The sequence below is a fragment of the Podarcis filfolensis genome (genome assembly GCF_964270895.1).
Source record: "Podarcis filfolensis genome assembly, chromosome: 9".
Lineage (NCBI taxonomy): Eukaryota > Metazoa > Chordata > Lepidosauria > Squamata > Lacertidae > Podarcis > Podarcis filfolensis.
In genome coordinates this window covers 41714695-41728083 of record NC_139610.1, presented here as the reverse complement: position 1 = coordinate 41728083, position 13389 = coordinate 41714695, and the positions used below count along the sequence as shown (strand labels likewise).

The following is a 13389-nucleotide window of genomic DNA, read 5'->3' as shown; positions in this document are numbered from 1 at the left end:
ATCTCTGAATGCCTAACAAATACATTTTCAGGCTTGTAATCTCAGCTCAAAAGTTATAAATTAGTTTAAATGAGAGGAGGGTTGTTTTCTTTTGCACAAAAGAGAAGCTGTGTAGTGTATTCGGATCGAAGAACAACATTATTTCCCCCCAAATGTGGAAAAAACACAAAACAAAACCCATTTATTCCCTTGCTGACAGAAACTTGGTGAGAAGGGGCTATTTGCCAAGAATGTTTGTTCAAGGAACAGCCTACAGTCCCAGAATTGTGCAGTCAAGTGAGCTTTTACCCTTTAATCATGACTTAATGAACTCCTAGTATGTGAGTCTCCTCAGGTCTCCAAAGGTCACAGAACTCGTGCACAAGGCATCCTTAGCTATTCATTGTACTATAATATGATAACATCACTCTAAGTATTCAGGAAAGACGTTTCCTGTTAACAATAATCAGGAAAGAGCTTTTTAATTGGCGGAATTTATAAAAGCAAATTGCTAATCTTTTTAGCTTTTGCCCTTTCAGTAGCAAAATGCTAATCTTTTAATTTATTTTTAAATTAAGAAACCAAGCTCCTTGCAATTTTGCAGCCATGTGTGGTCAACCTAAGTCAGTTTTATGTATATCACTCTTAATAAAATTTCAGCACCACACTGTTATTCAGTTTATGTGGTCAGTGCATGTCGTTTGTGAGCGTGGTTCTCCCCATACCCTTTTGGAGAAGTGAGCCATTGCTGTAGTTGCCTTGCCAAAATACTTGATTCAGTACCAGCAGCTAGTAGTGGTTCATCATTTTGTGCCTTCAGAACCAGTATCTTTTAAGTAATATTTATGAATATTTTAAACTCTTTAATATGACAAAATCTGTATCAGTTAAGAAAAAAAGTATTTCTTTTACCAAACCACATTCCTTATTTGCTTCAATTTGCAGCTCTGAGCTGAGAGTTTGTGTCACATTTTGGTCTGATGCACATAAAAACAGATATTGAAACTTATCAAATGCCAAAAAATAACAACAACATCTAGAGGCCCCCTTTCAACTTGAGCCCCAGACCCAATGGCTTTACTTCTGATTCACCCTGGTAAAGCCTCCCATCTCCAAGTATCATTTACTCAAGAGTCCTAATTTACTGTTCCATCCTTACAGTGATCCCCAAGAATGTGTGTGTGTGTGTGTGTGTGTGTGTGTGTGTGTATGTGTGTGGGATAAACATATACACACCCCAAAGTCATACCCCGCAACATTTCTCTGATGAAAATAGGGACCTAAGGAAAAGCAGGATGTTCCAGAATCAAATCAGAAACCAGAACAGCTTCTGTAAATCTGGGACTGTCCCTGGAAAATAGAGACACTTGGAGGGTCTGCAAAGTACCCCTGGCTTTCAAATGATGCTTTGTAATGTGATGATGCAGTTGTTTTGTCAAGAAAGCTTAGCTTTTGCTCAAAACTAAAACAGAATGAGATTCTACCAGAGAGCTGTGCCTGTGCATTATACTATGCAATTGTCTAATCTAGCCCACTCAGAAGAAGCAAACTTTCATGGTAGTGCCAGTTGCTGAAAGAAGGAAAACTTTTGAAACCAACACCTCTGCAGTTCACTTTCTATAACTCTTACATCAACAAAGCGGTTGGGAAAATCCCTCTTTTAAATATGCATGTATATGCTTGACTTTACTTAAATTCCATTTACACTCTGATCCTAACCAGAAGCATGTCCTGATAAGGGAAAAACCTACATATTATGCTTAATGTGTTGCATGTAGCATCTCTCACATACTTTAGTTTTATCAATTACAGGTGCCAAAATGGGTGGGAGGCAGGATGATTCTTACCAGGAATGCAACATGATGAGGTGAGGCTTATCTCTTCCCTCCCCAGTGTGACTGGAACTAAAATTGTCGTCCCCAAGGCTAGAGTGCTTAGAACAAAACTTCCCATTGCCACATTTCTAATCATGTGGAATGGATTTTAGATTTGATTGTGCTGGGCAGAAAACAGTTAAGCATCCCTTCACAGCATGCTGCATTCCCAGGAAGGTTCCTGCCCCCACACCTGTAATTAGGAAAAAGTAAAAAAGGGAGAAACAGCTTCATGCTACACATTCAGCATATCATCAGTCGCACCCCTTAGTCTTATGTACAATCAAGTAGGTACACTCTGCACTTTGCTTAATTGGTTAAGCACAATCCATCAATGGGAGTGTAAAAAAAACCTTTTACTTGGTTAGTCTGAGCTCCAGGCTGTATTCTAAGAGTTTTATGAGGTCACATAGCTTTACTTGAATTTGCCTCATGGCAGAAAGTTGAAAGATCATAAACATGGTTTAGGTTTTGGAAGCTCAGTTTGGAAGTGGAATAGTGGCTATTCAACAATTCAGAAGAAGAGATTACGATCCTTTGTAGACTATATTGTATAGCAGAACATCCACATGTATTTCAGTCAATGTCTGAATATTTATATTAGAATTATTATTATATTTTTCTGTAGGATAATTTTACTAGCCTTTGCTGATTCCTGATGAATATTCATATATTTTTTTGGAAGACACTGCAAATAGTTTAAAAAAACCAAAAGAATTCACCATTCATTTGATATGCTGAAAACCTTGTATGCGATCTTTTGATCTATTTGTATAGAAAATTTCTAAGCCACTTAAAATATATTAATTCAAAGTAGGACTAAAACCAAACATTAACAAATTCACAATTATTTTCATGTCTCCCTGTGACCCTAGAGAGCTGCTGCCAGTTGAGACTAGATGGCACTAAGCCAAATGGACAACTAGACTGACCTGGTATAAAGTAGTTTTCTATGTTCCTAACTTCAGAATTGATGTATGGCCACTTTTCAGTTTATGTTCCTTTTGCTTCCAGCTTTTTGATGCACACAGCTGCATTTGGGCATTGAGTCACACTGTAAAAGAGAGAGGGAGAGAGAGAAATCTTTGTGATTGAGTGATACTCATCAACAGTCCTTTCTAGCTCTGGGATTCAAAATTGCCAAGTGTGCTTAAAATTACACTCTCAAGCTGCAAGCCTACACATACTTACATGGAAGTAAATCCCATTGATATCAATGCTTAAGTCCACCTAAGCCTGCTTAGGTTTGGATTGCAAAGGAGCAGATCTATTGCTCTGCAAAATATGTCAGTGATCCCCATCCCGTAACAGAAGCTGTGAATGAAGTCACTAAAATCCTATTCCCTGTGCTTCAATTATTTTTCTCCATGCTTATCTACACACATTTTTGTGCAGTAGGCAAATTAGGTGGGGTATGGAAAGTGTCTGATCTTTGCAAAGGATGAATTAGGGCCTTGTTCTAATAGTCAAGTGACAGACAAGCACCACTGAGATTCATACAACAAAAGGAAATATGCATCAAAGGGACAAGTGAGATCAAATGCCCTGCCTTTATCTCTCAGTATATAAATACTGAGGGGTTTTTTTTCCTTGTTGCTGTTGTGGTATTTATGGAACAGGGCCTCAAGAGGCATAACATATCTCTTTCCAAGTGTGATTTCCATTGAATAATATTGACAGCAGGCAGCGTGAAGATTAAGAATGGCCTATACTGCCAATGCCATGTTTATTTTGCCTCTTTTTGTCCATCTCCATTGACCAGCAGGTGGAAGTATAGAACAAGTATATCTGTAACCATTTACAAATTTCTGACACTTTAAATAATTTTACTGCAGTTTAATAAAATTCCCTGCATAACAGTTTGATTGATGATGTGGATAAAGGAAGTGAAAGTTTTTGTAAATCTTTTTCACCAATATATGCATTTTTGTGCACATTATTTGACTGGAGAACTGCATTCCAAAACTCGGAGATGTGTGAATTTTGAAGGATGTCTGTATTTCAGTCCACTTGTTACTTTGGAAAGTGAAAATTAGATGGGTTAGCCTTTATATGTGAACAAATTGCTCTCCCAGTGGCACATACTGATTTGTTTAAACCTGCAATCTTTTGGTATTCAGAACATTATTGAGTCCCCCTCCTCAGGGCGTAGCCAGGATTTTTGTTTGGGTTGGGCACAACTGACATGATTGGTCAGTTAGTTAAGTACAGTGGTACCTCGGATTACATACACTTCAGGTTACAGACTCTGCTAACCCAGAAATAGTACCTCGGGTTAAGAACTTTGCTTCAGGATGAGAACAGAAATCGTGCTCCGGCAGTGCGGCAGCAGCAGGAGGCCCCATTAGCTAAAGTGGTGTTTCAGGTTAAGAACAGTTTCAAGTTAAGAACAGACCTCCGGAACGAATTAAATACTTAACCCGAGGTACCACTGTATTTCTATTATTTTACTTGATTGGGGGGAGCTCTTCCCCTCCCCCTCTTGGCTATGTCCATAGAGGCACAGTGAGACAACTGCCTTCTGTGGCAGGATCCACAGGGGCAGCAGATCTGCTTCCTCCTCAGCATGCCTTATGGTGCCTCCACAGCAGCCTCTCAGTGAATAGGAGGCACTGCTGATCATCTCCCACTTCTAAGGAGAGAATAGTGGAGGCTGCCTTCTGGGGTCTCATACCTGGCATGATTCAGAGCCTTTCCCTCAAATGGCGGGAAGCCATGGAGATGCTGGATGTGGCGTTAACGTAGGTGCACACATCCCCTACCCAGTTTGAGCCCCGACATGAATTTTTTGAATACCTGAAGAGGGCCAGGTCACTGTGAGGATACAACCGTGGAAGGAGGGAAGAAGGATGTAGACCTAATTTAAGCTTCTTGGAAGAAGGTTGGAATATACACGAACTAAATGTAATAAATACTGTTATAGATTTAGAATAAACACTAGAAATTAATAAATGCTAGGATTTTGGTTATTTGTGATATGAAAGGAGGATGCAAGCTGCAAAGGAATTCCTGTGGCTGTGCAACAGTCATCAATAAATAATAGAGAGCAATTGAGGAACATTAACAATACAATGGAGCTAGGGATTCCCACTTAAATAATATACTGAAGGGGCAGGTAAGCCCCACCCCACATAACTGATCACATGATGTGGCACACAAACACTATTTGAATGACAAAGCTCACAATTTGGGGGGGCTGGTCCCTCAAATATTTTATTGGGGTGTGTGTGAAGACCCCTTAGCCCCTAGCAGTTGGCTCCTATGAAATGAACTCTTTCCCCTTTGCCCCAGGTGTGAACAGAGACTGGGGATTTGGGAGGTTGCCAGGGTAGCTGCTCTGGGGGAGGGCAGGGGGTTTCTGGGAAGAAGGAGAGGGAGAAAAAGGGCTGAGATCCATCTTTGGAAGAAGCAGGCTGCAGCCTCTTGAAGTGACCATGCCACAAGATCTGGACTTCCTCCATTCAGAATGAAGGTGTACATCGGTGAATAGACCATATTTCTTAAAGCACAACAGTCTCTGCCTTGTCTTCCATCCCTGTGTGGGTGCCTGGGAGCCCAGGGGCTCTTGCCACTGTCCAGCAGAGAGAGGGGCAGGCACCCAACTTTTGTACCAATATCTTCAAATACAATAGTTGGGTTGAGGGACAAGGAACCTGAGGGGCAGACTCAGAACAGAGATGCCCTTTCTAAGATAGCTAATGCCACATGTGGTTTACTTGTACTAAAAATAATAACCAAGCTGTCTTTTAAAAAAGTAAAATCTGCTGCCTGCTTAATTGGGGGCACCTTTTTAATCAATCAAGTGTAATCTGATTAATTGACTAAATGTTGCAGCCCTAAAGCAAATGCCTCACTAGTGATTGACCCATTCACCTTTCTGCCTTCAGGGAAATGACACACAAAGTATATTTGTGGAGCTCTGCTAACCATCTTTCTTTTTGGTACTCTGTCAGCACATTGACATGCTTAGATAAATAACAGGCCCTACTTCTGGCCAGCGGGGTGTGTGTGTGTGTGTGTGTGTGTGTGTGTGTGTGAAAAATGGTTCAGGGTTCACTTTAAAACATCTGGTCATAGGGCTTCTTTCTTCCCCCACCTCTTTTTTTGGCCATGATTGCCTACATGCATTTATTCTAAGGCACAAGCACTAGCAGGAAGCAAGAAATAAAAATAAAAATAGTGTAAACCTAATTCTGGAAGAAGGTTCAAATGATCTGTCAAGATCTCATGTCAAACGTACTGGTTCAGATTTCTAAGCTATAAAAATAGGGGCTCTCACAAAACTGTGTTACATTCCTGAAGTATAGTTTATGCTATTCCTGACCACCAGTTAGGAATGACTTTGGCCCAGAGGGATGAAAAAACATCACCTATGGGTTTTTCTCCTCGTACTTGTTTCCCTCCCCCCACAAGCTTTTGGTTGGTGTATTGTAAAAAGAAACGAGAAAGGCAAGAGTGAACATGTTGAAAGTTGATCACTGCAGCACCATAGGACAATGAGCCACAAGCCCCCTTCAGGTATCCCATCTTTCTTACCTGTAGCACTTTGCTTGAACCTCCTCACAGTTCAGAAAATTGCTTTGACGAGAATATTCAATGTTTATGGGGAAAATGAGTGCACAACATTAGCTTTCATTGGCTTGCTTTCAATTAGACAGCATTAGGCATTTTATAAAGATGGGGAACTTGTGACTCCTCCTGATCTCCATCAGCTGGGTCAGAGCCTTGTGCTTGATCCAGCTCCATAGCTGGTACCTCTGCAGGCTCCAGCTATGTGTCTAGATTGCTACTGGATTCAAGGGTCACAGAATCATAGAACTGTAGATTTGGAAGGGACTACGAAATACATCTAGTCCAGCACCTTGCCATGCAGAAATTTTTTGCCCAACAGTGAACTCAAATCCACACTCATGCTCTACTGACTGAGCTATCCACAGATGAATGACATAGACATAGTCTAAACAGGCAGGATTTGAGATGGCTAAAATACATTCTCTATAGCTACTAAGCTGGCTTTTGTGACAACTCTTAAATTTGTTTGCAGATCAGACAGACCTTGTAACACCTTTCCAAAAGCCACCATCATAAAGGTAAAGGTAAAGGGACCCCCGACCATTAGGTCCAGTTGTGGCTGACTCTGGGGTTGCGGCGCTCATCTCGCTTTATTGGCCGAGGGAGCCAGCGTACAGCTTCCGGGTCATGTGGCCAGCATGACTAAGCCACTTCTGGCGAACCAGAGCAGCGCACCGTTTACCTTCCCACCGGAGCGGTACCTATTTATCTACTTGCACTTTGAGGTGCTTTTGAACTGCTAGCAGGGACCGAGCAACGGGAGCTCACCCCGTTGCGGGGATTCGAACCACCAACCTTCTGATTGGCAAGTCCTAGGCTCTGTGGTTTAACTCACAGCGCCACCTGCGTCTCATAATGTTCTTTAAATACACACTAGCCCATTTCGTTATGTTTTCAAGTCTTAGCTTTCTTCAGAAACTTAGAGAATTTTTCTTTAAAGCAGACAAATGCTTTTTGTGAACATAGGCAATTATGGTACATAAATATTTCTTCAAATTATTGAATGGGTTATTTGACCATAAACATAAGTTAATATTCTGATTGTTCTCATTAACCCATTAATTTGTTCATTAATTCAAAAGGGCTATATAACTAGAATACTCTGTCAATCTGGAATTACTGCTCTATTAATTTGTGATATTAGCAGAGGGGCAATTCTAGATTGCCAGAGTTCTATGCTTTGTACACCAAAAACGTACATCTTCAACACTGATATTCAGCTAGCTCTATGGCCTCTTTTATTAGACATGACAGCAAACATCACATTAGCTATAAATCAACATCAGCTTGTTCATATGGTTTTCTCACTTGCAAAATATAAAGACACTTAGAAGTGAGGTCTATGACTGGTTATGCCAATGAATTTCAGATCTGAATTATATTTATTTTCTTTAGAACGGCCACATGCAGTATGTTAGTCCTGTAGGTGATGTTATTTTTCAAATGAATGGTGTTTAACCTTGAAACATGACAAGCATTGACAGGGGAATTGTACTCTGACAGAATAAAAATAAGATTGAAGCAATGATATGTTTCTACTTCCACGAAGACAGACTGTTTTAGTTTAACAATGAGTATATTATCTTTTAAGCCTCTCAGTCACACCAAAGATGAATCCAGCTTAAAGGTTTCCATGTAGTGATTCTGTCAAACTTTGGAATGCGAATTGTCCAAATCACAATGCTTCAAGATATTATGAACCTACCAACATGTCCTCAATAAGTTCTTCTCTGGCTCAGAATGTAAAATGAGTTTCTGAGTATAAACAGTTAATGTTCAATCCATCAGGTGCCCTAACCCAACTGCCTTGATTCATGTGCAAAATGAACGTTAAACTCCTTCATCTCACTGAACTCGCTGATTGCTATGACTGTGGGACAAGATTAACCATCCAGCCAACTGGATGAAAAAATAGGACCTGTAACCTGTCCTTTTACGGTTCCAGCCAGGGAGCCATGCCCCGTTTGAAGGTTCTCACCTCCATTCCTCCATCTTCCCAGTTATTCTGTTTCCTTTCATTTGTCTCATCAGTCAGCATTCTGTGCCCCCTGAGCATGCTCAGACTCCACTGGATAGTTTTGGGTTTTTAAATTTCCACAAACCTCCGAGATCATTGGAGCCTGCTGATACCCACATTTTGTGAATGGATGGTGCTGTTCTGAGAATTTAAGGGTTGGAACTCAGAGCATGACTTCACTTCTGGAAGAAATGATACCCTCTCTTGTTTCTTAGTGTATTTGTTTTTGAGGGGGTTGGATTTCCAAGTGGCTGTCTGCCAATGATGGCATTTGGAACAATTTTCAAAGGGCAATATATATATATTTATTATATTGCCTCCTGAGCATCAGCCACAGAGCACTGACCTCGTGACTGTATTGGAGAGCATATGGCAATATTACAGGGCAGGAAAGAACTCTCAGAAGCAGATGAGTTCTTCTCAAACATTTGCCAAGAAAGCACATAATAGCCAAGCCGATTCTGAATTGACATGAGGGCAGTTCATCCATCATTAATTCCATATGGAACACAGTTAATGACATTTACAAGCCAAGTAAATTTATGGCTGCATCTCTAAGGTGCCTTTACATTTTCAGACAGCAAGATGTAGCAATTGGAAGCATTGCTGAAATTCCTCCATGCCTGCTGTTGCCTTCTAGGACAAGTTACTGCCTGCTCACTAGGAATATCCCTTTAGGATATTATGGGTATTTGTTACAAGGCACTTTTATAACATCTCTACCTGACACTTGTAACATATATTTTTGTCTGCTACTGGGAGCTTCATAAATAAAATGTTTCCTCCCCTAAGACTCAAATGAACACGATCATTTATTATTATGTCTTCTATACCCAGTCATAATATTGACTTGGTTTGCTTCTATGTGAGGCAATTCCAACGTGAGTTCAGCATTTTCTGTTAGCATGTGAAGTGAAATTAAAGTTCAGCCTTTGAAGTCCATTATGAATGGCTACTTCAGATCTGACACATTTTCTACATGGAAAGCATTTCCATCTAGAAAATCATGTGAAGCCTGTATTTTAATTCATTTAATTTCTAGTTCACCCGTTATTGATTATTGATCCCAGGGTGTATTACATTATAAAAACATGAGACAAACTAATCAAACTCAAATAACACAAACCAGAAATAAATACCACAATTAAAAACTCCACACATAATTGAAAAACTGACTTAATGCAGTTTCATTAGCAACTGGACTTCGTTCATCAAATGCCTGCAAAAGGCTGAGTGACAAAGTATGTTGTTAGTTGGTGCTGAAAAGTAAACAGGATTAGTGTGATGATCCAATAACATCCTTTTAAACAGTATATGTCCCATCACCTCCTGGCAAATAGAAGGGGAGGAAATGGAGGTAGTGAGAGATTTTACTTTCTTGGGCTCCATGATCACTGGCAGAAGGTGACAGCAGTCACGAAATTAAAAGACGCCTGCTTCTTGGGAGAAAAGCAATGACAAACCTAGACAGCATCTTAAAAAGCAGAGACATCACCTTGCCGACAAAGGTTCGTATAGTTAAAGCTATGGTTTTCCCAGTAGTGATGTATGGAAGTGAGAGCTGGACCATAAAGAAGGCTGATTGCCGAAGAATTGATGCTTTTGAATTATGGTGCTGGAGGAGACTCTTGAGAGTCCCATGGACTGCAAGAAGATCAAACCTATCCATTCTGAAGGAAATCAGCCCTGAGTGCTCACTGGAAGGACAGAACCTGAAGCTAAGGCTCCAATACTTTGGCCACCTCATGAGAAGAGAAGACTCCCTGGAAAAGACCCTGATGTTGGGAAAGATTGAAGGCACAAGGAGAAGGGGGACGACAGAGGACGAGATGGTTGGACAGTGTTCTCGAAGCTACTAACATGAGTTTGACCAAACTGCCGGAGGCAGTAGAAGACAAGAGTGCATGTCGTGCTCTGGTCCATGGGGTCACAAAGAGTCGGACACGACTAAACAACTAAACAACAACAACAATCCAGCCTCCACAACCTGGTGCCCTCCATATGTTTTAAATTACAGTTTCCACCAGCTCCAGCCAGCTCAGCTTAGGAAAGGATAGGTCAACACAGTGGTACCTTGGTTTTGAAACTTAATCCTTTCCGTAGTCTGTTCCAAAACCAAAGCGTTCCAAAACCAAGGCGCACTTTCCCATAGAAAGTAATGCAAAACGGATTAATCCGTTCCATAGTTTTCCAGTAAAGATGCTAAGACTTCTCATTAAAAGAAAGGAAGAAATATTTTGTATAACTCTTGGAACAGAAAATGGAAGCAACGTCAGTCAGATTCATTATCAGGGAACCAAAAGCAAATAAAAAGAGGAGACAGAACAGAATGTCAGATAAGTTGTGATGCTTCATTCCAGGCAGATTCTACTACCATTTGACAGAGACTTGAAGATCGCAGCTATCTTTTTTCTGCCATTCCCTTTCACCAATAACTCCATTTACAACCATCTAACAGGCTTGCCATGCCAGTAAAATGATTTGTTGCCTTGTTCAGTAAAATATTTCCCTAAATAGGGGAAAAAAATAAGTTTTACAAATTGTTCTCTGTGGTGGAACAGAAAATACTGTTATGCTCACCCCACTTCTATGAGAGGTGAGAAATTCCAGGGACACAGCGCTTGGGAAAGAGGTCAATGGAGGCTTCTTTTGCAACATAGGCATTTATTTGCAAATGTACCGATTGATTTTGCTGCAACAAACTAACACAGTTAGTTAGCTGCCTGTCTGGAAATTATGCAATCACTTGTCTCCAGTTGGTGAATCTTAGGGATCTAATGAAAAAAGAAATTTGACCCCACAAGCTTGAAGTTTGCTCATCCTTGAGCTAGATAGTATCAGGTTAGAAAAGCCTTCAAAGAAGAGCTGAGCTGAATAGCTTGACGTTAAGCATATTTTCCTGACACGACTAGCAAACCCATAAAACAAGAGAGAACGAGAAAATGTATTAATGCTAAGAAAAAAATCTTTCCGGGAAAGTACATTTGGCAAAACGATTTCCTTAGTGCTTGCTTAATGAGAAGATAGTACATTGTTTTACAGAGATCTGGGTGGAAGAATAAAAGAGTTATAGCAGCAGAGAAAGAGAGCAGATCAATGAATAGAATGAATTCACAACACTTTGCATTTTGGGACATTTAAAGCTGACTTAGCTATGCCAGTCTTGTTGTGACTTCCAGATATACTGCAGTGCACATTGCCATTGGAAATTATAATATTTTCATTCTGAGATTTTGTTTCAATATTGTCAGCTGTTAATACGCAGTTTCGTAATAAAATCTAACCACATTTAAAGCTAAATCACACTGCCTCCAGAATTTCCAGGGAAATGAGATGCTTTAGTACTCTGATATTTCCAACGATGGGTTTAATGAAACATCCAAACACTACATAGGAAAACCCAAGTTTGACAGGCTTAATGGTTTTCCCATGTAGTGTTTTAATCATTTGGTTTAACCTCTCATAATCCTGGAATTTAAGGTAGCCTAGTTAAATTGATGGGAGCAGATTTAGGAAGAAGAAGAAAAGGGAAAAAAGCACACCTTCATAAATCACATTAATTTATGGATCTTGCTGCCAGGAGATATAATGTTGGTCTTGGTTGGCTTTAGAAGGGAATCAGACACATTTATGGAAGATAGAGCTTTCTGTGGCTATTTCATGGGATTAGGAGAGACTGCAACATTTGAAGGAAACACAGTTGCTGTAGATTCAAACAACCAATGGGGGAAGGAGGACTGTTGTCTATATTTTCTGTTTGTGGACTTTCTAGACCCATCTGGCTGCCCCGTGTTGGAAACAGGATGCTGGGCCAGATGGACCTCTGTTCTGATCCAGTGGGACTCTTTATATTCCAGAACTTGCAATTTCTTCTCATTTGGTGTGCATTGGATTACAAGGATCCGTGCCTCTGAGGGAAGGACTCTAAATGTAGCCCTTATTATTGGTAATTGCTATTGCTTACAGCCATGCCAGGTCTTTTAAGGATCAAAAAGCTTTTTAAAAAAACAAAAACAAAGCTAGGTTAAGTAAAGGGAGCTTGCTTTTGACATGGGCTTAACTAGCAACAAAGAAAGCAGGTGTTACCTGAGGGAAGTTGTGGTGCCCAGCAATTTTACAGGGAGATAGTAGTTCATCAGAAGAGGGTGCGGCTGCTTCCTTCAGCACCAATTGTTTCAATCAAATGAGTTAATCTAAACATTTAACCAACATATTCACCTGGAGGCTGGGGATTTATCTGTCTCTGGTTACAATGAAACCATCAATTTTCCTGCTGTTCTGCCCTTTTCTAGAGGACATAGTTTTGTGGGTCTTTCCCCCCTTAACACACAATTAAAAAAAAAGAATATAGTAAATAGCAAATAATGAAAGATGTTACTAAAAATTAGAGAACTGAATTTTAAAATTGAAGAAATAAGAAACTGGGAGAACCGAAATGGATAGATCTGTCCATGGGGTCACAAAGAGTCGGACATGACTAAACGACTAAACAACAACAAATCCACCCCATCTATTTAAAATGCAAACTTTTCAATGTATTCGCCAGCAAAATCTGCATTTCAACTTTAAAGTGTTTTTTTTTGGGGGGGGGGACTTTTTGTGCACCGACAGTATATTGCAAATTCTGGGAAAGGGCATTCTGGCAAGGAGTTATGTTCCAGTCTGCAAAACAGAAACTTTGGATTGGGTATACTAGACTCCTGCACAAAAGGGAACCAAATAAATTTCTTACCCTTCTCTACTCAGCACTCAAACAGGTTGAGAAGCAGAGCTCTGTGAGTTAATTTGATAATAATGTGCCTCGTGAGGTAAACAGCACTGAGTCTACTGTGACAGAACACTCATATTTGGTGCTACTGGAGTGTGACAGAACATTAGGAATGCAGTACTCAATAACTCAGAGCTAAAGGCAAAATAGGTTGTGTGGGAATCTAACCTTTGAAACAA

At 40.2% G+C, this 13389-nt stretch overlaps 1 protein-coding gene across 6 annotated transcripts in view; it reads right to left on the bottom strand.

Moving 5' to 3' along the window:
• Positions 1–13389, bottom strand: part of LOC310742458 (uncharacterized protein) — a 155518-nt gene that overhangs the window by 10443 nt on the left and 131686 nt on the right. The window contains exon 6 of one of the 6 annotated variants that reach the window (XM_083571991.1): positions 2794–2907. The exons of the other annotated variants lie outside the window; for them this stretch is intronic. Coding sequence (XP_083428117.1) covers positions 2847–2907 — 61 coding nt within the window. The 3' untranslated portion in view covers positions 2794–2846. Of the gene's footprint in view, positions 1–2793; positions 2908–13389 lie in introns of those variants that run through there. 6 annotated transcript variants of the gene reach the window in all.